General features: G+C 42.7%; 1 protein-coding gene across 1 annotated transcript in view; it reads left to right on the top strand.

The window, feature by feature from the left end:
- Positions 1-26,278, top strand: part of si:dkeyp-14d3.1 (transmembrane protein 132C) — a 211,841-nt gene that overhangs the window by 154,692 nt on the left and 30,871 nt on the right. The window contains exon 5 of the mRNA XM_021621375.2: positions 3,966-4,109. Within this exon, the coding sequence (XP_021477050.1) occupies positions 3,966-4,109 (144 nt within the window). The remainder of the gene's footprint in view (positions 1-3,965; positions 4,110-26,278) is intronic.

Here is a 26,278-nt window from a genome sequence, read left to right as displayed (position 1 = left end):
GGAGCACTAACCCGAAAAGGCATGTCCAGTGCAGAATTAGATCCCTTCTCTTTCGTTGTTGTTCCCTCTAAAACTCCTAAACACTATGAAGGTGTTTTGAATCCTGTCTAGTGCAGAATTAGATCCATTCTCTTTCGGTGTTGTTCCCTCTAAAGCTCCTAAACACTATGAAGGTGTTTTGAATCCTGTCTAGTGCAGAATTAGATCCATTCTCTTTCGGTGTTGTTCCCTCTAAAGCTCCTAAACACTATGAAGGTGTTTTGAATCCTGTCTAGTGCAGAATTAGATCCATTCTTCTAGAGTCTCCCAATACTGTAAACGGGAGTCCCTCTTATTGTATATTCCCTGCTCTGATATAGGAATACCTATGTGAGAATGCTGTTCATCGACTACAGCTCGGCATTCAACACCATAGTACCCTCCAAGCTCGTCATCAAGCTCGAGACCCTGGGTCTCGACCCCGCCCTGTGCAACTGAGTACTGGACTTCCTGACGGGCCGCCCCCAGGTGGTGAGGGTAGGCAACAACATCTCCCCCCCGCTGATCCTCAACACTGGGGCCCCACAAGGGTGCGTTCTGAGCCCTCTCCTGTACTCCCTGTTCACCCACGACTGCGTGGCCACGCACGCCTCCAACTCAATCATCAAGTTTGCGGACGACACAACAGTGGTAGGCTTGATTACCAACAATGACGAGACGGCCTACAGGGAGGAGGTGAGGGCCCTCGGAGTGTGGTGTCAGGAAAATAACCTCACACTCAACGTCAACAAAACTAAGGAGATGATTGTGGACTTCAGGAAACAGCAGAGGGAACACCCCCCTATCCACATAGATGGAACAGTAGTGGAGAGGGTAGCAAGTTTTAAGTTCCTCGGCATACACATCACAGACAAACTGAATTGGTCCACTCACACAGACAGCATCGTGAAGAAGGCGCAGCAGCGCCTCTTCAACCTCAGGAGGCTGAAGAAATTCGGCTTGTCACCAAAAGCACTCACAAACTTCTACAGATGCACAATCGAGAGCATCCTGGCGGGCTGTATCACCGCCTGGTATGGCAACTGCACCGCCCTCAACCGTAAGGCTCTCCAGAGGGTAGTGAGGTCTGCACAACGCATCACCGGGGGCAAACTACCTGCCCTCCAGGACACCTACACCACCCAATGCCACAGGAAGGCCATAAAGATCATCAAGGACATCAACCACCCGAGCCACTGCCTGTTCACCCCGCTATCATCCAGAAGGCGAGGTCAGTACAGGTGCATCAAAGCTGGGACCGAGAGACTGAAAAACAGCTTCTATCTCAAGGCCATCAGACTGTTAAACAGCCACCACTAACACTGAGTGGCTGCTGCCAACACACTGACACTGACTCAACTCCAGCCACTTTAATAATGGGAATTGATGGGAAATGATGTAAATATATCACTAGCCACTTTAAACAATGCTACCTTATATAATGTTACTTACCCTACATTATTCATCTCATATGCATACGTATATACTGTACTCTATATCATCGACTGTATCCTTATGTAATACATGTATCACTAGCCACTTTAAACTATGCCACTTTGTTTACATACTCATCTCATTTGTACATACTGTACTCGATACCATCTACTGTATCTTGCCTATGCTGCTCTGTACCATCACTCATTCATATATCCTTATGTACATATTATTTATCCCCTTACACTGTGTACAAGACAGTAGTTTTGGAATTGTTAGTTAGATTACTTGTTATTACTGCATTGTCGGAACTAGAAGCACAAGCATTTCGCTACACTCGCATTAACATCTGCTAACCATGTGTATGTGACAAATAAAATTTGATTTGATTTGATTTAGTTGACTTTGTTAGTGGCACTATAGCCCTAGTAAGTTTCACGGTCGGTCTATTTTAACAGTCTACTAGTTAGAGTAATAATTCCTGTACTACAGGAATCTGGCTCATATTTCACTATGACCTCTGTCTCATTCAGAGTCAGCTGTAAGTAACTCTTCTGTTGTGCACCACATCTCTCCATTTTGCCAATAATTGCGCATTCTGTGTGTGTGTGGCTGGCTGTGTGGGCCATTGAAGCATCTTATTACTGACCGGGCCTGCTCTCTCACTTCTGCTGGTCCCAGCCTGCTGGGTCACTTCCAACATACTGTAACTAATGTAACACTGCCCTGTGTTTCAGCAGGTCTCAACCATTTACCCCATCTATTATAAAAGACCCTCTGGAAATGAAGGAATCCCAGCAGACAAAGAATTAATTTCCTGCAGCCCCTATTTTAAGGGGAATTGAAGCAAAGTCAGCACCAGAGTGAGAGAGGGGGGTTTATATGCTATGTAACACTGTCACAGTCAATAAAAATGTAATGAAAAGCTATTTGAAGATGGTGCCACATTAAGTGTTTTTGTGATTCCTTGGTATCTTTTGGCACAGCTAATAACCATTTCACTCCAAAGCCTGAATGGACTGGGTAATTGACGCTTACAAAAGTCCAGGCTCCTTTTAACGGAACTTAATCCCCCTTTTCTCTCTTTTTTTCACAAGCACACAGTCATAAGTAAAAGTATTAAGGACCCGTGCTGGCAGTATACGGAGCAGTATACAAATTCATGTGTTCTTCCCTCATGCAGAGAAAGGAACATGTTGACAGGAAGTCATACACACAGCAGATAGAGCCTGTTACAAGGTGTCAGTATTAGTGATATGAAAATATGTCAATGTCTTCTATAGACATCATTTTGGAATTAGGTTAATAACCATACCTTAATTCTGCCTAATGTCATGCCATCTCAGAAGCATTTGAAAGCCAAGTCTTCAGTATAGACACAGCTTTAACCAAGGTTTTGTAGTAGCAATTAAATGAGAAGACCTTGCTTGGAATGACATTTTTCTCTCTATAGGATTAAATAATGTCATGTGGGGTCCTCAAAGCAAAGAGCAGACAGTCCTCAATGATCTAAAGGCTGTGTACCTTGGCTCCAAGGCCTTTCTCGTGCTGGTTCAGCTTGCTTAGCTGTCTAATTGAAATCAAACTGTAATGAAGTGAATGGCTAAAACAGACAATTTCATGTTCATGTCTGGCTAAGACAGTAAAGCCTTTCCCAGGCCTGTCTTAATTGGCCCAATTATCTCCTCTGACAGTGTGATGGCTGTGTAATGAAAGGTTAGGGGCTTTATTGGGAGTAATGAACCCCTGCTGATCCTCTTTCTCCACCAGGGTTTCCATTTAATAAAAATACTGAGGTCAGACACAGCTGCCCACTCACTAATAGAACTGAGCTTGTTTCTCTACCCAGAGCTGTGAACTCACTAACAGTAACAGATCTATCCACTCAGTAATGGAGCTGATTCTAGAGCTGTCCATTCAGTAATAGTACTGATTCTAGAGATGTTCACTATAAGGCTGTCCACCCAGTAATGGAGCTGATTCTAGAGCTGTCCACTCAGTAATATAACTGATTCTAGAGATGTTCACTATAAAGCTGTCCACCCAGTAATGGAGCTGATTCTAGAGCTGTCCACTCAGTAATAGTGCTGATTCTAGAGTTGTCCACCCAGTAGCAGTGCTGATTCTAGAGATGTTCACTATAAAGCTGTCCACCCAGTAATGGTGCTGATTCTAGAGCTGTCCTCTCAGTAATAGTGCTGATTCTAGAGTTGTCCACCCAGTAGCAGTGCTGATTCTAGAGCTGTCCACTCAGTAATAATGTTGATTCGAGCACTGTCCACTCAGTAATAGTGCTTATTCTAGAACTGTCCACTCAGTAATGGTGCTTATTCTAGAACTGTCCACTCAGTAATGGTGCTTATTCTAGAACTGTCCACTCGGTAATGGTGCTGATTCTGGAGCCGTCCACTCAGTAATAGTTCTGATTATAGAGCTGTTTTTCTCCATGGTGTGTAATGTACTAATATTACCCTGTGTATGACTGTTGCTGGTCCTCTCTCTCTTTCTCTCAGGACACAGAGATCCTGAATACGGCAGTGCTGACAGGGAAGACTGTGGCTGTCCCAGTTAAGGTGGTGACCATCGGAGCGGACGGCATGGTCACTGACGTCTCAGAGGCAGTGGACTGTCATTCCACAGATGAAGATGTGGTCAAGGTCAGTCATTAGAGGCTAATCAGAAATAAATTATTAGATTTGTAGACAAAACAACTTTTTATCATAATATATATTTTTTTAATCCAATGAAAAAGATATTGTAGGTTTACATATGGTTTTCATATGGTCGGAAAAAATGTGTTTGCACGAGGCTCATGCAATTGCTGTTTATTTACATGTTGGTATTATTTGAGTGTGTAGATGTCTTAATTGAATTCCAGTGACCATTGTCCAGTGACCTGTGTTTAGTGGTTGGATGGTGACTGATTGAGATGGAGTTTCCAGTGAGATGGGTTTAAGCCATTTCATGGAAGGTGGAGCGTAATGAAGAATGGCCAAGTGCACTCAGTTGCATGGCCATTTATTGTTGTATTGACTGCTGGCACAGTCCAAGCCTGACTCATTGCCAGTTGCAAAAAAGGGATAAAACTCAAGTACATTTTGAAAGATTGATTTGTGTTGAATTTTGTCAGAATTATTTTCAATCTTCTGGTGATGAAAATACTTTGGATATTGACTTCTGTAGTGTCTTTTTGTCTAAGTGTCCTGCCAGTGTTCATCTATAGTTTAATTATAATCTCAATGGCTATATACAGGCTGTATTGTGCCTTGGGATCAAAGCTTGACTTGGACTGAAATAGGTTCCGGTACTCATTTTGGGTGCCGGTAATGTTTACATTTAGGTGCAGGAGCGCCACAATACTTTTGAGCTGATATTCTATAAGAGGAACAGGAGCTCAAGCAGTAGAACATTTGAGGTGCCGGTCGTGAGCTCCGGTGAGCTCCAGCCCAAGTCGAGCACTGCCACTCAGGTTAGTCACTGACAGGTGACAAATGCCGGTAGCAGGCACACATAATTGTCTAATTTGCACAGCAGTAAAGAGAGAACAATAAGGCATATCCTGTAGGTGTGCCTGATTATGAAACGACTAAGACACTGGGAATCATTTATTTGAACCAAATAGGTTTGAATGAGAGTACATCTGTGTTGATTGACAATATACAGGCATTTGTACATTCTACATAACCACTTGTGTTAAATCAATAAACAAATCCGGAACAGATAAGAAGATTCTATTTTTAGAGTATATATTTTCAGATTTAAGCCCAAAGACAGGATAAACAAACACTCAGCGAAAGAAGGCATTTGAAATGGAAACATCAATGACAGGTCGCTTGAGTTTTCTTTTCTTTTCCGTGCCTCTCTCAAACCGAGGCTACACCGCACAAAACACAACACCAAACCCCAAACAGTACAGTGGGATTCAGGCAGAGCCTCCACATCAATGGCTCACTTCTGTTCTCGGAGAAATCCCCCCTCTGACTCGTGACAATGACTGGTAAATGATCCATGGATTGGCTAACTCTCCAACTGGAGTACAGAGACTTCAATCTCTGCACAGTCTGTTTCCCATCCTAACTGGCTGAGCTATCTATAGACAGGCCCATTATGTGCCAAAGACTCTGCCAATTGATGTCTGTTTCACTCTCTTTGAACATGTCATGACGATGAATTCAGCCAAGGAGACAAAAACCTGGGCAAAACCTGGGCCATCCTAATTACAGGTCTCAGGTACATTACTCTGTCTACACTAATGAGCTATAGTGAGGAAGGAACTTTGGCCTCGTTTTTGCGCTCAACATCTTAAAGATGATTTTCTTAAAGTGTGTTTAGGAGGACACTTTTTCTGTAGCCTACTCTACCACATTAGCATTATGTTATACTTGTATATTGAGAACTGATGTCCCTCCACGCCAGAATGAGTCTCAGAGGAAAGGGAGCAACCTCAGATAAAGAGGTTGCTGACAGAGGATGTTAGTGCCTCGAGTAGAAATAACTATGTTTATTCTTGCATAAACCAGTTTGGTGAAGAAGACCTAGATTGTATCAGTTTATTTCTAATCATACGTAGCCGTGGCTCATCAGTGTAAACATGACTAATTCATGTCATTTGGCCCTGGGGAATTGAAGGCAGTTTTAAGTATATTTATGATTGCACTGCATGTTTTTAAAAAGATATCTCATCTGACATGCTTCTCCCTTAACCCCACACTAGAGAATAATGCTACTTAAACACATCTGTGTTGACAGGTACAGGCAGGTACTGTCATAGTTTTTTTTGCATGCATATATGGTGCATATATAGTATATAGTCAATTTTTGTAGGTGAAATAGGACAGATGATACCAAATGCAGCAAATGTGCCAGGATGTGTAGAGTGCGATATGTGAGATGCCCATACTTTCCCCTGGTCCCAGATTAGTCTGATATCCCACTCTGTGTTGTGTTTGTCAGTTCGCGGAGGTTATTAGCCCCTGAAGTCGGTAGGTGAGTCACCCTCTCCAGGAGAGGTTAGGCAGTCCCACGCGTAGGTCTGTGGCGGTCACAACATTTCGTCAGCCAGTGATTGTCAAGCAAATAAGTGTCGGTCTCACGGTAATTGACTGTTAATTAACAGAAACACATTTAGAATCTCCTGGCTTCCACACATAGCCTACAAGCCACTGATACAGACCTTTTGGAACATCTACGTTCTAAAAAGTCTAATAAATCCATGTAATATAGCTTACACCTTCAAAATAAATATATTATTTATTTAAGACAGGTCTAAAGAAGCATGATGTTAAGAAAATGTAGTCTATTTCAGAAGAACAGAATACCATACTCTTGTCCTTATGTTAGGTCCTGATCTGGCAATGCTAAATTGCAGTGGCTAGACTAGTTCATTTAGCAGACAAGATTTGCGTGGAATTCCATGGCATTGTTTTACATTGTTTTATAGTATGAATAATACAATTGAACAAGCTGAATAAAATCTAAATATTTTCTCCAAACGATTTGAGGGAGTGCCCACATTCGGCTATTCTGTGTTGAGCAGTTAACAAAGATATAGGAACTCCTATATGTTTCATTGAAAGTTATTCATGTAACTTTAGTTGTTCTACAATCGTTGGGTTACATGTTTTGATTTTAATACATTTTAAGGCTGCATGATGCGACTCTAATGATGATTTTTTTTAAAGCACTTGATAATGCCTCAAATTTCACGGCGGCATCCCCTTTGTGGCCATAATGTACCCTAAAAAAAGACATGCCTTTTGAAGCGAGTGGCCATTGTGCCCTTGGCCCGGAGTGTAGCGGCTTTCGTCGTCGGATGAGGAAGAGTTGTAGGACCAAAGCGCAGCGTGGTAAGTGTTCATATTTCTTTATAGCACTGAACACTGAATTAACAAAAACAACAAAGGGAAAAAACACGAAACAGTCCTGCAAGGTGAAAAACACTAAACAGAAATTAACTACCCACAAAAACCCAGTGGGAAAAGGCTACCTACAGTAAGTATGGTTCTCAATCAGAGACAACGATAGACAGCTGCCTCTGATTGAGAACCACACCCGGCCAAACAACAAAGAAATATAAAACATAGAAAATGAACATAGAATGCCCACCCTAGTCACACCATGGCCTAACCAAAATAGAGAATAAAAACCTCTCTATGGCCAAGGCATGACACGGAGTGCTGCGTTGTGCCCTTCTCCCCGAGTGCTGCACGCTCCTAAGCACCTCACACTCAAGTGACTCTCCATCACGTGATCAGGTCTTCCTCACAAGCTACAAGTGAAGACAGACACATTGGGGATGCAAATGCGCACGTCCTTATCCAATTCTGATGTGCATATTGAAGATATTGGAAGAACAGTCCACATTTACTTTTCGCTAGCCAACAAGATGAGTAGGCCTAATGAACATCAAAAGCACTAGCCTATGTTAATCTACTTTCCCCATAGTACAAAAGTCGACCTATTCTATATTGTGTGAGAAACACATATTATAAGTGACCGCAAATGCAATTATGCATGTAATGCTTTTATTATGAAGTTATTATAAATTATCTTCCCCAAATTTGAAGCTCACTCGCTGCTAATGTATGCCAGATAGGTTTAAACCCCTTGTAAAGCAGATTAATGTGCTTAATTTTAAGAAGTTATTCGGTCACTTTAGTTGTTATACAAACCCTATCCAAACATATAGCCCACTATGGGCTAGGCTACATGAGGTGTGCGACTATGAATCGAAAAAGTTGCTAAAAAGGCAGTTTCTTATGCTGGGCATCATTGACAAGTGATAATATATAATTCACAAGTGATAGGCTAATATTGTCACCCATCAGACTTTTCTTGATTTAATCTTGTCTTTACATACTAAATAATATATGTGTGAAATTTATTTTGATTTAGAATGGACCATTATCATGCACTTGTCTCAAAACAGGGCCAGCAGGAAAAATACATGTCATCTATGCACTTAAATAGAGAATGGAGGACACTTTCCCCATGGTTCATTTTCATTCCAGCCAGTTAGACCATACTCATGTTGTAAAGATAAATAATGTGCTTAATATAAGGAAAGTTGAGAAGTAAATATAGTACGCCTAGCCTATAGAAGGCTGATGGGATCCTCCACTTTTTAGTAGAGGCCATCACTGTTTTCTCGCGCAATTGCATAGACTATAGAAATGTTGCGTAACATGAGCTCATGGGCTTTCATGAAGTGTTTGATTTGATTTTTGAACATATTTGCATTGATGTCAGATTGATAAGAGCAACAATAGAGTGCTGAGTTCCAGGCATTTAGCAAGTTTGGTAGGCTACTAATGACTGTCAGCAGCATCAGAGCTTGGAGAAGCCTAATTACCGTGACTAAGCGGTCACGTGGAGTTTGACTGACTTCATGACTCGTGACCGCAGGTGTGGCGGTAATACTAGCACTAGCACTAGAAATTGCTCAGCTCTGCACCCGGGACAAGATTCAACCCAATAGACGTCAACCTGCGAGAATTCAAGTTTTTCCCCCTAGGCATCAGTACGGTGCTGATGTACAAGTAAGTGGCATGTCTGACCAACCTGGTCTCAGAGCAAAACACGTTATATTTTACTAAAGTCTGTGCCACTCCATTTAGTATGATATTTTCCTTTACCTTAGGATGCATTACATTGGTATACCAATGTAATAGGGCCGTACAATACAATATGAGTAGGACGTATAGTATCCCACATCTTAATCGCACCAGTTTGCTTTGACCCGTTTAGTATGATATATTACGTTCGACTGCTTTTGTATGACCAACCACCCTCCTTTTGTTTCTGCCTTAAGTGACCTACTGTCATACCAAACGTAACATATTATACTCATTTGAGTATCTTGGATTTACGTAGGCCAATGTAATGTTACCTGACGTAAAGTAACATATCATACTAAATGGAGTTTCACAGATTTTTTTACATTATAATGTGTTTTGCTCTGAGACCAGGCTGGGCTGATGTGAGCCGTGTGCCGTGGGTTGCTTAATTGGTTCTGTCAAGCCAACTCTATATTCATCACCTAGGCCTGCACACCTTCATGCTCTCAAATCCCATCCCTCATATCTGCCACTGATTGTATCTGTTGGGCGAGTCGTTAATTTCCTGGGCTTGATCTCGAGACAGCCTTAATGTCCTCTGTAAGTATTCTCCCGTTAGCTGCCTAATGTGTCTGATTAATGTGCCTCTTGATCCTCCTGGACGTTTATGATACCTTGAGGGATGAGTTTGACAGAGACTGTATAACTCACAGTGATGTGGTCGCTCCACTCCAGTCCTCTATACAATACCAGCCTACCCCAGTCAGGCTACTGAGGAGGAAGGTGAGTGTGTATGTTAAAGTATTGATTGTGAGTTAAGCTGGCCGATAATGTGCCACTGGGGGCCAGTGTTAGCACATCAGTGTAATGTGTTAGGATGGCTGGACTTCATCTGCCATGTCCTCCATAATTGTTTCTGCTCAGATTATTGTGAGTGGATTAGAGAAGTGCCAGCAGGCAGTTCATTTGGCTGTCAGGTGCCATAGTGTTGTATGTTAATCAACCCAAGCACTCAGACATGCTGTCAGACCATGTTGCTTTCCTCCACACTCAGTCCTGACAGATGTAGGTGTAATATAATATCTTCGACAGTGATTATCTTCGTGGCCACAGCACTGTGAATCAAAAACAGTGTTGCATTGTGGTGTTGGCCACACCTGAGCGCTTTGGAGCTGTGACCATGTTTGGTGAAAAGCATGGATAGATGGTACTTGAAGAGATGTTGCTGAGTTCCATATTGTTTACCAGTAATGTCACTACCATATATCATCAATGATCACTGTTAAGTCATTTTGGGTATTTCCAATCTGAATGTGATGGGATGTGCCGACCTGTTGTAGTTCAAACTCTAGGAAAAGTGGCTTTTACATTTGTCTGTCAAAGATAGGGTTGCAAAGGGGGGTATATACTGAAACTTCCAGATCTTCGAGGATCCTTCAAGGATTTTAAGTAGTCTATCACAAGACGTCTAGTGACCCTTTAAAACATTATCCTGAATAGAAAACATCAACTTAGTTAATACCATTGATGTGTAATACTATATGTGGGTTTCAGCATGAAATATCCTTTATACATTTTTAAAAACGTGTATTTATTTATTTATTTACTATGTTTTGCCGTCAAAACTGGTGGCAGTTGTGAAATAGTTAATAGTTGGAAGTGTTGCAGAGTTAATTGAAAATAATGACATTGTTGATTAGATGCTTTTTTTAATTAACGAGGCTATTTTCTCTTGAACCATATGGTCTATCTATTAAAACTCATGGACAATATTGACACAGATATAATAAATGAATACTGTATATGAATACATTTTTTAAAAGTTATTCAAGTATAAATTGCCAAAGTTACAATAGATTGCCATATGTTTTCTGTTACTGAAGATTCTGTTAACTCTATAGACAGAAAGAGAGAAGAGGGAGCAAACAATAGAGCCTGATATCACACTGGCAGCTAGCCTAGCGGCTAAGAGCCCTGGTGTAACGCTCGTCAAAATGGGTAGACCAAGGCGCAGCGTGATTTGAGTTCATCATACATTTATTAGAATGAGAACCAGCAACCAAAATAATAAAGAGAAACAAACAAATGAACGTACAGCATTGTAGGGCTCAAAAGCAACAATACAAAAACAAGATCCCACAAACAACAGGTGGGAAAAGGCTACCTAAATATGATCCCCAATCAGAGACAACGATAGACAGCTGTCTCTGATTGGGAACCATACCAGGCCAACATAGAAATACAAAAACTAGACTACACATAGAACTAATAAACTAGAACACCCGCCAGTCACGCCCTGACCTACTACACCATAGAAAATAAAGGCTTTCTATGGTCAGCACGTGACACCTGGGCCAGTAAACAAAAGGTTACTGGATCAAATCCTGAGCCTACTAGGTGAAAAATCTGTTGATGTGCTCTTGAGCAAGGCACCTAACCTTAATTACTCCTGTAAGTCGCTCTGGATAAGAGCGTCTACTAAAACATAAATGTTAACCCTTGAATACATTTTCGTGGCCCCGCTGAAATGTATTTAGTGTAATATAAAAAGCAGGCTTTTTAAAGTGGCAATATGTAACTTTTTGGGGACTCGACCAAATTCACATAGAAATGTGAGTTATAAATCTATCATTCTACTTGAAAGCAAGTGCATGTGCACTATTTCTATGCTTCCTGTTCTGACATTTTGTTTTTGTGTCTTTTACTTTTGGTTTTGTCCACCAACTTCAAACAGCTGAAACAACTATATTTTTAGTTATGGAAACTACAGTATTCAGACCCCTTGACTTTTCCCACATTTTGTTATGTTACAGCCTTATTCTAAACTTGATGAAATTGTTTTTTTTTCTTAATCAATCTACACTCAATACCTCATAATTGCTAGTTTCTACATTTCTTTAAATGGAAATATCACATTTACAGAAGCATCCAGATGCTTTACTCAGTACTTTGTTGAAGCACCTTTGGCAGCGATAACAGCATCGAGTCTTCTTGGGTATGACACTTCTTGGGAGTTTCTCCCATTCTTCTATGCAGATCCTTTCAAGCTCTGTCAGATTGGATGGGGACCATTGATGCACAACTATTTTCTGGTCTCTCCAGAGATGTTCGATCGGGTTCAAGTCTGGACTCTTGCTGGGTCTCTCAAGGACATTCAGAGACTTGTCCCGAAGCCACTCCTGCGTTGTCTTGGCTGTGTGCTTAGGGACGTTGTCCTGTTGGAAGGTGAACCTTCACCCCAGTCTGTGGTCCTGAGCGCTCTGGAGCTGTTTTTCATCAAGGATCTCTCTGTACTTTGCTCCGTTCATCTTTCCCTCAAACTAGTCTAGCAGTCCCTGCCGCTGAAAAACATCCACACAGCATGATGCTGCCACCACCATGCTTCACTATGGGGATGGTCCTAGGTTTCATCCAGACGTGATGCTTGGCACTTAGGCCAAAGAGTTGAATCTTGTTTTCATCAGACCAGAGAATCTTGTTTCTCATGGTCAGAATCTTTAAGTGCCTTTCGGCCAACTTCAAGTGGGCTGTCATGTTCCTTTTACTGAGGAGTGGCTTCCGTCTGGCCACTCTTCCATAAAGGCCTGATTGGTGGAGTGCTGCAGAGATGATTGTCCTTCTGGAAGGTTCTCCCATCTCCACAGAGGATCTCTAGAGCTCTGTCAGACTGACCATCGGGTTCTTGGTCACCTCCCTGACCAAGGCCCTTTTCCCCAGAGTCCTCAGTTTGGCCGGGAGGCCAGCTCTAGGAAGAGTATCGGTGGTTCCAAATTCTTCCATTTAATAATGATGGAGACCATTGTGTTATTGGGGACCTTCAATGCTGCAGAAATGTTTTGGTACCCTTCCCCAGATCGGTATCTCAACACAATTATGTCTAGGAGCTCTACGGACAATTCCTTCAACCTCACGGCTTGGGTTTTGCTCTGACATGCACTGTCAACTGTGAAACTGTAATGGGTGTCGTCGCCGGAAGAGGCCAATACAATGACCGAACAGCTTCGATGTGCAAACTACCTGCACACAAACAAAGAACAAGATCCCACACAGAAGGAGGGAAAAGGGCTGCCTAAGTATGATCCCCAATCAGAGACAACGATAGACAGCTGCCTCTGATTGGGAACCACACTCAGCCAGAAACAAAGAAATACAAAACCTAAAAATAAAGAACATAGAATGCCCACCCAAATCACACCCTGACCAAACCAAAATGGAGACATAAAAAGGCTCACTAAGGTCAGGGCGTGACAGTACCCCCCCCCCCCCCCAAAGGTGCGGACTCCGGCCGCAAAACCTGAACCTATAGGGGAGGGTCTGGGTGGGCATCTATCCGCGGTGGCGGCTCTGGTGCGGGACGTAGACCCCGCTCCACCTCTGGCTCACCCCACTTTGGTGGCACCTCTGGTGCGGGGACCCTCGTCGCCGACCCCAGACTGGGGACCCTCGCCGCGGGCCCCGGACTGGGGACCCTCGCCGCGGGCCCCGGACTGGGGACCCTCGTCGCGAGCCCCGGACTGGGGACCCTCGTTGTGAGCCCCGGACTGGGGACCCTCGTTGCGGGCCCCGGACTGGGGACCCTCGTTGCGGGCCCCGGGCTAGGGACTGTCGCTGGAGGCTCCGGGTTGGAGGCCGTCGCTGGAGCCTCCGTGCCATGACTCATCGCTGGAGGCTTCGTGACATGGATCATCACTGGAGGTGTCGTGCCATAGATCATCGCTGGAGGCTTTGTGCCATGAATCATCACTGGAGGCTTCGTGCCATGAATCATCACTGGAGGCTTCATGTAATGGATCATTACTGGGCCGTGGAGACACACTGGAGGTCTGGAGAGCAGAGCTGGCACAACCTTTCCTGGCTGGATGCTCACCCTAGCCCGGCAACTGTGGGGTGCTGGCACAGGACGCACTGGGCTGTGAGAGCACACCGGAGACACTGTGCATAGAGCCGGCGCAGGATATACTGGACCGAGGAGGCGCACTGGAGGTCTGGAGCGTAGAGCTGGCACCACCCTTCCTGGCTGGATGCACACCCTAGCCCGGCAACTGCGGGGTGCTGGCACAGGACGTACTGGGTTGTGGACACGCACCGGAGACACAGTGCACAGAGCCTGCTCAGGATATCCTGGACCGAAGAGACACACTGGAGGCCAGATGCGCTGAGCCGGCACCATCCGTCCTGGCTGGATGCCCACTCTAGCCCGGCCGATGCGGGGAGCTGGTATATAACGCAGTGGGCTATGAGTGTGCACTGGGGACACTGTGCGCTTTACCGCATAACACGGTGCCTGCCCGGTCACTCTCTCCCCACGGCAAGCACGGGAGTTGGCTTAGGTCTATAACCTGACTCCGCCAATCTCCCCGTGTGTCCCCCCAAAAAAATGTCTGGGGCTGCCTCTCGTGCACGCCTCGTTGAGCCAACTCCTCATAGCATCGCAGTTCCGCCTTAGCTGCCTCCAGCTCCTCCTTAGGACGGCGATATTCTCCCGCCTGTGCCCAGGGTCCCTTGCCTTCCATTATCTCCTCCCATGTCCACTCCTCTACTTCTGTAACGGGTGTCGCCGGAAGGAAGAGACCAAGGCACAGCTTTCTTTGAGTTCCACATAATTTAATAACGAAGTGAAACTTTGAAAGGACAAAACAATAAAGAATACAACGACCAAACAGCTTCGATGTGCAAACTACCTGCACACAAACAAAGAACAAGATCCCACACAGAAGGAGGGAAAGGGCTGCCTAAGTATGATCCCCAATCAGAGACAACGAAAGACAGCTGCCTCTGATTGAGAACCACACTCAGCCAGAAACAAAGAAATACAAAACCTTGAAATAAAAGAAGATAGAATGTCCACCCAAATCACACCCTGACCAAACCAAAATAGAGACAGGGCGTGACTGAAACCTTATATATACAGGTGTGTGCCTTTCCAAATCATGTCCAATCAATTGAAATTACAACTGGTGGACTTCAAGTTCTAGAAACATCTCAAGGATGATAAATGGAAACAGGATGCACTTGAGTTTCATTTTGAGTCTCATAGAAAAGGTTCTGAATACTTATGTACAGTTGAAGTCGGAAGTTTACATACACTTAGGTTGGAGTCATTAAAACTCGTTTTTCAACCACTCCACAAATGTCTTGTTAACAAACTATAGTTTTGACAAGTCGGTTAGGACATCTACTTTGTGCATGACACAAGTAATTGTTCCAACAAAGATCATTTGTAAAAATCCCAATAACTTCACAGATTTCATCATCTCCAGGTGTAGGCAAGACCATAAGCAAATAGATAAACTGGGATATGACTAAAGAGTTAAACAGGGTGATTTTTCCACAAATAGAAAGGTATTTACCTTTCCGTGTATACCGAGTATATCCACCATCACCAGCAGACCATTTTATTGGTAAAGTAAAAGTAGTATTTTTTTAGTGGTCCAATACGTAATACAGTACACTTAAATTTGGTTGTAATCCAGAGAGGTTAGAAAAATTATCTAGATCCACTATGAGGCTAAATCCCAAGTTGTGGATTTAAAAGAAAACGTGAATCATCAACGTACAATGACACCTTTGTTTTTAAGCCCTGTATTTCTAATCGCTTGATGTTATTGTTGGATCTGATTTTCATAGCTAACATTTCGATGGCCATGATAAATAGATATGCCGATAGTGGACAACCTTGTTTTACTCCTCTTGACAGTGAGAAGTAGCATATTATATTAGTAGCATATTATTTATTATTTTACACCTAGGGTTACTATACAAGATTTAAACCCATTTTATAAGAGATTGTCCAAAATTGAAATGTTCCAGGCATTTATATTTAAACCCAAGTGGTACTTTATCGAAATAGTTTTTTAATTAATATTTTTTAATATGATTTAAGTTCTTTTTTGCAATTTTTTCTCCCCAATTTCGTGGTATCCAATTGGTAGTTACAGTCTTGTCTCATTGCTGCAACTCCCGTATGGACTCGGGAGAGGCGAAGGCCGAGAGCCGTGCGTCCTCCGAAACACAACTTAGCCAAGCCGCACTGCTTCTTGACACAATGCCCACTTAACCCGGGAGCCAGGTGCACCAATGTGTCGGAGGAAACATCATACACCTGACAACCGTGTCAGCGTGCACTGCGCCCGGCCCGCCACAGGAGTCGCTGGCGCGGGGGGGACAAGGACCCTCCCCTAACCCGGACGACACTGGGCCAATTGTGCGCCGCCCTATGGGTCTCCCGGTCACGGCCAGCTGCGACAGAGCCTAGACTTGAACCCAGAATCTCTAGTGGCACAGACCACAGCACCACTCGTGTGGCCCCAAAAACCTTTTCAAAGTCCGGTATGAATAGCAGACCTGGTTTCCCAGATTTTTCATAGTGTTCTATTTTTTCCAGTACTTACTTTATATTATCTCCAATGTATCGTCCATGTAAAAAAAAAACTGTCCGATTAGAATGAATAATATCCGACAATACCTTTTTAATTCTATGCGCTATACATTTTGCTAGAATTTTTGCATCACAACACTGAAGTGGGCGTCCAATTTTTTAAAATGGACTGGATCTTTATATTTCCCACTTGTATCCTGTTTCAGTAATAATTAAATCAGACCTTCTTGTTGAGTGTCTGATAATCTACCATTAACATAGGAGTGGTTAAAACATGCTACATGGTTAAACCTTACAAAACTTGCAGGATTCGTTTGAGGGCTGCCTGAACGTGTTTGTTACGAGGGCCCATTATAGCTATTGGAAAAAAAGTATTTCTAACCAGTTTATGCATGTGCTAGTCAACGCATAGCTATGAGACTTTTATGTTAGCTAGCTAGTGTTCACGCAGTGAGCTAAGCCAAAGAAAATGTGGGAATAGCATTGCTTCTTTGGTCCTGAGAGTCTCTATTGACCATGGCATGCTGGAAATTCCATTGTAGGTGGAAGAGCATCATTGAGCCAACAGCTCAAGAGCGAGGGGGTTCGAGTGTATAGCGCATGCCTGACCTGGAAAATTGCCCGCTAACCCAGTAGTGCCTGCTGCGAATTAGACTTGACAGGCGTGAGCTAGCTTAATAGATGCCTCGCCACTAATGAAGTGAGCACTGTGTATAAACACTATAACGTGGAGCTAATGTAGTTGTTAGCTAGCAAGCAACTAGCTTGTGGGCTAAAGGCATGCTAAAGCTAGCACAGTGTTAGCTAAAGAGAACCGCATGAATAGCATTACTTCTTCGGTCCTGAGAGTCTCTATTGATCATAGAACAATGAGGTATAACTGGTCTGTTTAGCAAACGAAACAAGTGAATGTTAGATGTACTAAACGAAAGAGCAAGCTGGCATTTCCATCGTAGGTGGAAGAGCCAGTAGCAGCTGGATTCCCAGCATCATCGAGCCGGGGAGCTAGTATAGTTGTTAGCTAGCTAGCAACCAGCTTGTGGGCTAAAGGCATGCTAAAGCGGGCACAGTGCTAGCTGAAGGGAACCACATGGGTACTGATCTTCGGATAAAATATCTCATACGACTGTAAAGCAGAGAGGCTAAACCGGTCAGTTACAAATGAGTGAATGTAGGTTGTCCTAAATGAGAGAAGGGCCTCGGGTAAAGCTAGCTAGCTTTCGCCACGTGGTAGCTATTTAGCACAGTGCTAGCCAGAGAAAATGTGTGCTTTCTTAGTCTCTCGACGAACAAAGTGTTTCTCTCGACCTTCGAACTGTGACGATAGGACAGTCAGTCTAGTCAACACGACCCAATGAGATGTGGGTTGCACTAAAGGAGGAGAGTTAGCAATTCTACCTTTTGGCCAGGTATAAAAGCAAATTTGGTGGTATAGCTAGCCTTTCAGCGAGCTGGCCGAGTTAGCTAGCCAGGACTCCGCAGCTAGCCATGTGATGCTAGCTGCTACAGGAGAATTAGGGAGTAGAAATAGCAGAAGAGCTAATTCTACACAAAAACGTTCCGTTCGTTAGATTTTCAACACAAAAAGACAAGCGCTGAGGTTCTACGGTCAGCAGCGTTAACCTTGTGGTTCACCTGAGAACAGTTGATCAGGAAGACAGGGATCAAGTCGTGCTGAGGAGAGCTTTAGGAATGTAGTGATCTTCGCAAGGAAGAGAGAAAGAATAACCAGAGGGCAGGATGAGATGCGCCTTATTTAAAGGGAGGGGCTCACCTCATTCGCCACTCAACTTGTCTGTCTCCAACAGACGTTGTGTGATTGGTTCTTATAATAGTGAATCCGCCTATCAGTGAATCCCAGTGTGAGACATCGAAACAAGTATTTGAAAGAGAACCAGTGGAAAGAAATCCATTTTGGGAATTGAAGTCTAAAGCAGTCATTGATATCAGACGATGAAGAGAGCTCTGATGCTTGACTGTAGCCCTTGGGCTACCCTACACAGTGAACTCCAGACCTTCTTATAGAGACTCATGTCAGGGAGAGAGAAAATAAGTAATAAGGGCCAAGAAACCAGAAAGCCTTGTTCTTTTGTTTGGTGAAAGTGAGGGACATGAGCAACAACAGGACATGAGCAACAACAGGAAAGATGGAAAGTTCCACTTGAGCAGCTGGGAGTCTGGAGTTCTTAACAGTAGCATAGCTTATTCATGACGGGCCCAAGGGCCCTATCACCACCCAGATTTCCATTAGAATGTAAATACTTTTGTTGGTAAGGCTGTGTGTTAATATTACTAAGTATTGTAACAACAGAGCAGAACCAAATCTAAGGGCACATTTGAAGCTGTTACCAGAGAAGCCGCAATATAGCCAATACATTCAGCACCATGGACGGCGGTCAGAAATGAACCCATATAAGTCGATCAGCACCACGGAAAGCACAAAGCGGTCAAAAAACACCCTACTTTATCTGCAAAGATTATATAATAAAACGTAAATATATAGATCAATATCTTGACAAAAACACCGAAACACAGCTAATGACCAGCTACAGCTATGCTCGCCGAAGTTATGCACAGTGTCAAAACTGACATACCAGTATTTCAGATGACCTGCCTCCCACAGAGGCCTATATCAAAAACACCAGCAAATCAATCAAGTGGAGCATTCAAACAGATTGCTTAAATGGCAGCATGCCTTTTAACAGTATATGATGCATATGTGCTTACTATTATGTTATAGCCTAGTTAAATGTATAGGCTATGATGACAATGAAATGGCTCAGCGGCCGTGCACCAGAACATGGTTTCCAAAGACAGATCGAGCATAGTCGTAGATTGACAAGCAATGTAAATTAATCTCAATAAATCTTGATTTATATAGGCTGTCTGGGTAGCCTGCCCTGTAAAAATATAAGCTTACTCACTCATTTGATTGGCATTTGACGGGCCTTGCGCTCTGCGAAGTCGTTGACTATGGCATTCAAATCCATGGTCCTGGCCCTGGTGTTTTCAATGAACAGAATGGCCAGTGTGGAATTTTAATCCACAATGAGCATCTTGGCCATGTCTCTCAGTGTAGTGTGCTTTGCTATTTCCTTCTTAAAACAGGCCCTGAAAGAGAGTAATTGGCTAGGGAAGCTTGCTTGCATTACCTTTGATGTAATGTTCAGCCAGCCGGCTGGTGGTCTCATAGAGCGCATCACCATCTGCGTTGGCCAGGGTAGAGGGATGGATGGAGTCAAACAGACTCTATATTGCCCGCAGACTTTTAAATTTGTTTGACAGCTGGTGGATAACGATGTCAAGGTGTGCATTAAAGATGTTGACTCTAAAACTACTCTCCCCATCAGACAGTCGCTCGTCCTCGCATAGCTCATCAAAATGACACCTCGCCTTCCTTTTCCGGGTGTCTTCAAATGCCTTCTGAGCTCCCCATTTGTCAGCAAGGGTCTCTGCAGTGACTTTGGCCTTCTCAAAATCCTGTCGGAATCCGGACAGGACCTCTATCATGTCCTTGAGTAGACTGACTGCCCTGTGCAGGCCTGCGTCTTTGGCCTGTAGCATTTTGGAGACAACGTTCACATTTTCTAAAACCTTAGTCTGCAGAACGACGAAAAAATGTGAATACATTTTTCCATTTTCTTTTTCAGTGCTGCATCATTCCTCTCGTCCTTCTTGTCACTTGAAAACACAATCTTGGTGAGGTCCTTTATTACGTCCCCATACCTGTATCTCAGGGCGGCAGGGGACTCATATCTAGATGACCAGCGGGTGGGACACAGTCGTTTTAGTCACATTTTCTTTTCTGATGCAAAATCAAATATACCACTCAACATTGACCATCTCTTTATGCTATGCCCGAAGAAGGTGTATAACAGTTCAACAGTATCATAAAACTGTTTAATCTCTGGCACATTTTTGACAGAGTCTTATAGAGCCAGGTTAACATTGTGCGCTGCGCAATGCACATAAACAGGAAGCGTCTCTTTTTCGGATATTCTGGCCTGCACACCCGAATAGACCCCGTTCATGTTAGGAGCTCCATCATACCCCTGCCCATGACATTTTGAAATATCCCGCCCATTATCTTCTATGCTGCACAGGATTTTATGTTGAAGCTCAGCTGCTGATGTGTCAGCAGTCTCCAGAAATCCAAAAAACGACTCTGTGATGGTCAGATCTGTGGCGACATTATTTGCAACCCTTATCACTCTCACATAGCAATAAACTTGGCTTAACTGGTCTACTTTGGATACATCCAATGTGGTGTCCATAATAATAGAAAAAAATGGGGCTCCCTGAATGTCACACTTCACTCGCTGGCTAAGATATAAATCAGCTCATTTTGAGGACTGAGATAGTTAACGGATCCTGCGGGGCGTTCTGAAAGTTATTTCAGAACTGGGTCATAAAATGACAGCAGTTCAATTATACTGAGAAAATTCCCACTTTTGACCTGCCCCAGCCTTTCACGGTGCCCTCTGAATGCCAAATTACATGACCACGTGTGAAAGTTACATTAGATGGCGCCAATCTCTCACCCCATTGACCCACGCATCAGAGAAGAAAGGGGCACTCCAATCTCCGAACAGCCAGCAAGGCTCACAAAACGCGCCATCTAGCTTGGCCAAATAACATAGCCATGTAAGTGGTAATTTGATTCCAGCCTTGGTTGTAGTAGTGTAATACGACTCTGAAAAAGACCGCCTTTCGCCAACACTTGGAAATGGGCCATTAGGCTTACACGAGCCTAATGCAATAATGTGCCATTTATCTTTTGCATCCACATTTGTTGCATAATTCCCCGTCAGTTGGATAGGTAAAAAGGCTGTCTGTCCCACTTCCACCTGTTTCCTCAGCTGCCACGATTCTAGCCTCGCCCTGCTCCTCTTCCTCCCTGCCCGGCCCGAGGATAGCTTGTCCGTGGTAGTATGGCCTGGCTTGTGCTCAGGGTCGTATCCGCCGATACCTGACAATCTGTATCCTCTGTTCAAAGTTGCTTCTTCTGGCACAATGGAACAGCTTGCCTTGGCTCACTTGACCTGCTAAAAGCTGCTGCTGGCGATGATAAACCTACATCCTCTTCTGGTCCCGCTACATTGCTTGTGCTAGCAATGGCTGCACTTGAACTGCATTTGAAAAAGGAATCTAATTTAACTAATTTTGATACCTCCTTTGCTTTCTCATTTTTGGCCTTCCTCTTTTGGGCTCCACTTTTGTGATGATACATTGCTGATTTTACAATCCATAATTTTCTATTCTCAACTTTCTCTCTTTATTTTATTTTTCTTGGCCATTGTCTTTTGATAGCTGCCCGGGGCAGCCCTAGATAGGCTTAAAACAAACATCTCAAAAACAACTTTCTCTGGCTGAGTCACTCACTGTTGTGCAGCACGTCATTAGAATGCGTAGCTGAACACTGTATGCTGGAAAACAGCCCGTTTGTTATTTTTGATTAAAACAAAATGGCTAGTAAATAAGAATACCAACCTTATTTTTGCATGGATTCCGTAACGCGTTTAGCTTTTAACAATTAAGAAACACCACTAACCAAACAACAGTGCTAGTGGCTGTACTGCAGACACCGGTCGTCGTCATGGGAAAGACGCATTGTTAAAAACTCTTGAAAAACAACTGGTTGCAGTAAAGAGCCAACCTGGATACTAAGGAGATCCTTAGGGAAATCGACGAGTACCAACAGCTTTACGCTATGAAGGAACAACATGCTCCATCATGGAAAGATCCGAATACCTCACAAAATAACTCTAACCCGACAAAAAAAAGAAAAACAGATTCATCTACAGACACAGACGATTTACTTACTGTTGAAGTAGAGGCTTGTGCTCTGACTGGAATTCATGCAATACTGGAAAGTTTTGTGAGGAGGTAGCAGGGCTGAGGGGGAGTTTGGAGTTTAGCAAGAGTGAAATTCTCACGCTCCAAGGAGAGAACAAGGCACTCACATCCAAGGTAAAAATCCACAATTCCAACATGGATTGTCTACTCAGGGAAAACAGGGTGATGAAGGAGTCGCAGCTAGACATACAAAGTTGTAGCATGCGTGAAAATCTAATATTTTCTGGGATTCCTGAGGACGCATCCAATAATCCAGAGGGCACGATCAGAGAATTTATGCAATCCGCCTTGAAACTTCCTCTAGAGACTGTAAACAAGGTGGCTTTCCACCGTGTACACAGACTTGGAGCTCGGAGGGCCAAGGGTCCCCAACTGATCATTGCAAAATTTGAACACTACCAACAAAAGAAGCTGATCAAAAGCAGGGGAAGGGAGCTTAAAGGTACTAAATTCGGTCTCAATAACCAATTTCCATGGGAGATAAACGAACGTCGCAAGAGACTGAAATCCTGTACAGAGGCAACAAAGGGAGAGAGGTAAGACTTATTTTCCACCATTATTTGCCAATAAATTCATTCAAAATCCTACAATGTGGTTTTCTGGATTTTTTTTCTCATTTTGTCTGTCATAGTTGAAGTGTACCTATGATGAAAATTACAGGCCTCTCTCATCTTTTTAAGTGGGAGAACTTGCACAATTGGTGGTTGACTAAATACTTTTTTGCCCCACTGTACCTACCCTAACTTTAACCGTTACCTAGCCATAACATTTACCCTAACCTTAACCCTTACCTTAAAGAGCCCCACTTTTTGCCCCACTGTACATACACATACACACTTGATCTCACTCTCTTCTCTCACTCCCTCTTTCTCTCTCTTCTCTCCCTCTCTCACCTCTCTCCCTCTCTCACCTATTGTTCTATAATTTCATGTTTCTTGTTTGTCTATCTTTTCTATGTCTTTGTCTTCATGTTTATATATGTTTACAACAAGCAAGTGGAAGATATCAGAATAGGGACATTGGGGAATAATAACATATTGTACGGGATACATTTGTACTGTAGTGATGTTGTCTCATAGTAATGCAAGGTCTCATGATCATGTGAAACGTCAATTGCTATGGAAATGCTGGGATGTGTTTTTCAATGATGTTAAAGGTAATTATGATGCAACTACGATGGTGATACGATATGGATTACAATTATCATCATGAATATTAAGGCTATACGCACTACATGTTACACACATAGACACTTAACCATGCGAATTGGCAGGGTTATTATTTATTTGGACATCACACATTATAGTCTTACTCTTATACAGACATTGTACACACTCTCACTAAATCACATCCAATATCATACACATCAACTTACTCAGATTTACCACACACATAATATCTTATCTCAATTTTCTAACATCTGTGGCATTGGCTCACAGGCAAACAGGCAAGGGAATAAAACATATATTGCTAGAACCTATATCTTGAATTCTAAATATCAGTCATTTGAAAGCTCTAATTTTGACTGTCATACCTCTGATGGCAGTAACTTTACAAGCACTAATTATGGTCAATTTAGACTGGAATAGTATCTAGTTATGGTAAGGGGTGAAATAAGTAGAGCCAGTTATAATTGTAATGATTTAGCAGATTATAATAAAAGAAGATCAGTCTTTACGTGGCTAAAAGAAAAGGAATATAACATATACTGTTTACAGGAAATGCACTTTACATTCTTTACATGAAGTTGCGTGGAAAAAGGAATGGGGTGGTGAAATAATTTTCTGTCATGGACAAAGGAACTCAAAAGGTGTGATGATATTAATTAACAAAAATGTCGATCTGAATGTGCATATAGTTAGGAATGATTCACAAGGAAGGTGGATCTTTTTTTATATGAAAGTGGACGAAAAAGAGATTTGGCTCATTAATCTATATGGTCCATATCAGGATGATCCATACTTCTTCGAAACTATTTATACCAATTTATTGAACTTACAGACAACAAATGATCAAATCATTATGGTAGGAGACTATAACACAGTGTTAAGTACCTCAATGGACCGTAAAGGAAATCACTCTACAAACTATCATCACTGTGCCCTTAAGGAAATAACAAATTAGAAATAGTGAATATTTGGAGACTAAAAAACCCAGATCTAGTGAGATATACATAGAGGAGACTTAATCAAGCTAGTCATCATGACAACTTTCTTCTCTCTTTCTCTCTTTCATCAAAGCTTTAAAAAGTTTTAATAGGAGACAGAATGCGGATCATCATCTACAGTGGCTTGCAAAAGTATTCACCCCCCTCGGCATTTTTCCTATTTTGTTGCCTTACAACCTGGAATTAAAATATATTTTTTGGGGGGTTGTATCATTTGATTTACACAACATGCCTAACACTTGGAAGATGCAAAATATGTTTTATTGTGAAACAAACCAGAAATAAGACAAAAAAACATCAAACTTGAGCATGCATTACTATTCAACCTCCAAAATCAATACTTTGTAGAGCCACTTTTTACAGCAAATACAACTTCAAGTCTCTTTGAGTATGTCTCTATAAGCTTGGCACATCTAGCCACTGGGATTGTTTCCCATTCTTCAAGGCAAAACTGATCCAGCTCCTTCAAGTTGGATGGGTTCCGTTGGTGTATAACAATCTTTAAGTCATACCACGGATTCTCAATTGGATTGAGGTCTAGCCTTTGACTAGGCCATTCAAAGACATTTAAACGTTTTCCCTTAAACCACTCGAGTGTTGCTTTAGCAGTATGATTAGGGTCATTGTCCTGCTGGAAGGTGAACCTCCATCCCAGTCTCAAATTTCTGGAAGACTGAAACAGGTTTCCCTCAAGAATTTCCCTCTATTTTGCACCATATATAATTCCTCAATTCTGACCAGTTTCCCAGTCCCTGCCGATGAAAAACATCCCCAGAGCATGATACTGCCACTACCATCCTTCACTGTGGGGATGGTGTTCTCGGGGTGATGTGGATGTTGGGTTTGCGCCAGATTAGCATTTTCCTTGATGGCCAAAAAGCTAAATTTTTGTCTCATCTGACTAGAGTACCTTCTTCCATTTGTTTGGGGAGTCTCCCACATGCCTTTTGGTGACCACCAAACGTGTTTGCTTATTTGTTTCTTGAAGCAATGTCTTTTTTCTGGCCACTCTTCCGTAAAGCCCAGCTCTGTGGAGTGTATGGTTTAAATGGGTCCTATGGACAGATACTCCAACCTCCGCTGTGGAGCTTTGCAGCTCCTTCAGGGTTATCTTTGGTCTCTTTGTTGCCTCTCTGATTAATGCCCTCCCTGCCTGGTCCGTGAGTTTTGGTGGGCGGCTCTCTCTTGGCAGGTTTGTTGTGGTGCCATATTCTTTCCATTTTTTAATAATGGATTTAATGGTGCTCCGTGGGATGTTCAAAGTTTCAGATATTATTTTATAGCCCAACCCTGATCTGTACTTCTCCACAACTGTTTGGAGAGCTCCTTGGACTTCATGCTGCTGCTTGCTTGGTGGTGCCCCTTGCTTACTGGTGTTGCAGACTTTGGGGCCTTCAGAACAGGTGTATATATACTGAGATCATGTGACAGATCATGTGACTCGTAGATTACACACAGGTGGACTTTATTTAACTAATTGTGTGACTTCTGAAGGTAATTGGTTGCACCAGATATTATTTAGGGGCTTCATAGCAAATGGGGTGAATACATAGGCACACACCACTTTTCCGTTTTAATTTTTAAATTTTTTTTAAAGTTATTTTTTTATTTCACTTAACCAATTTGGGCTATTTTGTGTTTGTCCATTACATGAAATCCAAAATAAAAATCAATTTAAATTACAGATTGTAATGCAACAAAATAGGAAAAATGCCAAGGGGGATAAATACTTTTGCCAGGCACTGTAATTGGCCTTCACATAACTTTCCACGTGAACGGGGATAATGGACATTTAATCAAAGTTTACTGGAGGACAATGCATTTTTAACTAAGACAAAATAATTTATCATTTATTTCCAGTATAGTATA

Source organism: Oncorhynchus mykiss, chromosome 11 (assembly GCF_013265735.2).
Source record: "Oncorhynchus mykiss isolate Arlee chromosome 11, USDA_OmykA_1.1, whole genome shotgun sequence".
NCBI classification, from domain to species: domain Eukaryota; kingdom Metazoa; phylum Chordata; class Actinopteri; order Salmoniformes; family Salmonidae; genus Oncorhynchus; species Oncorhynchus mykiss.
Note: the sequence above shows the minus strand (reverse complement) of the source record. Positions and strands in the feature narration are given on the sequence as shown.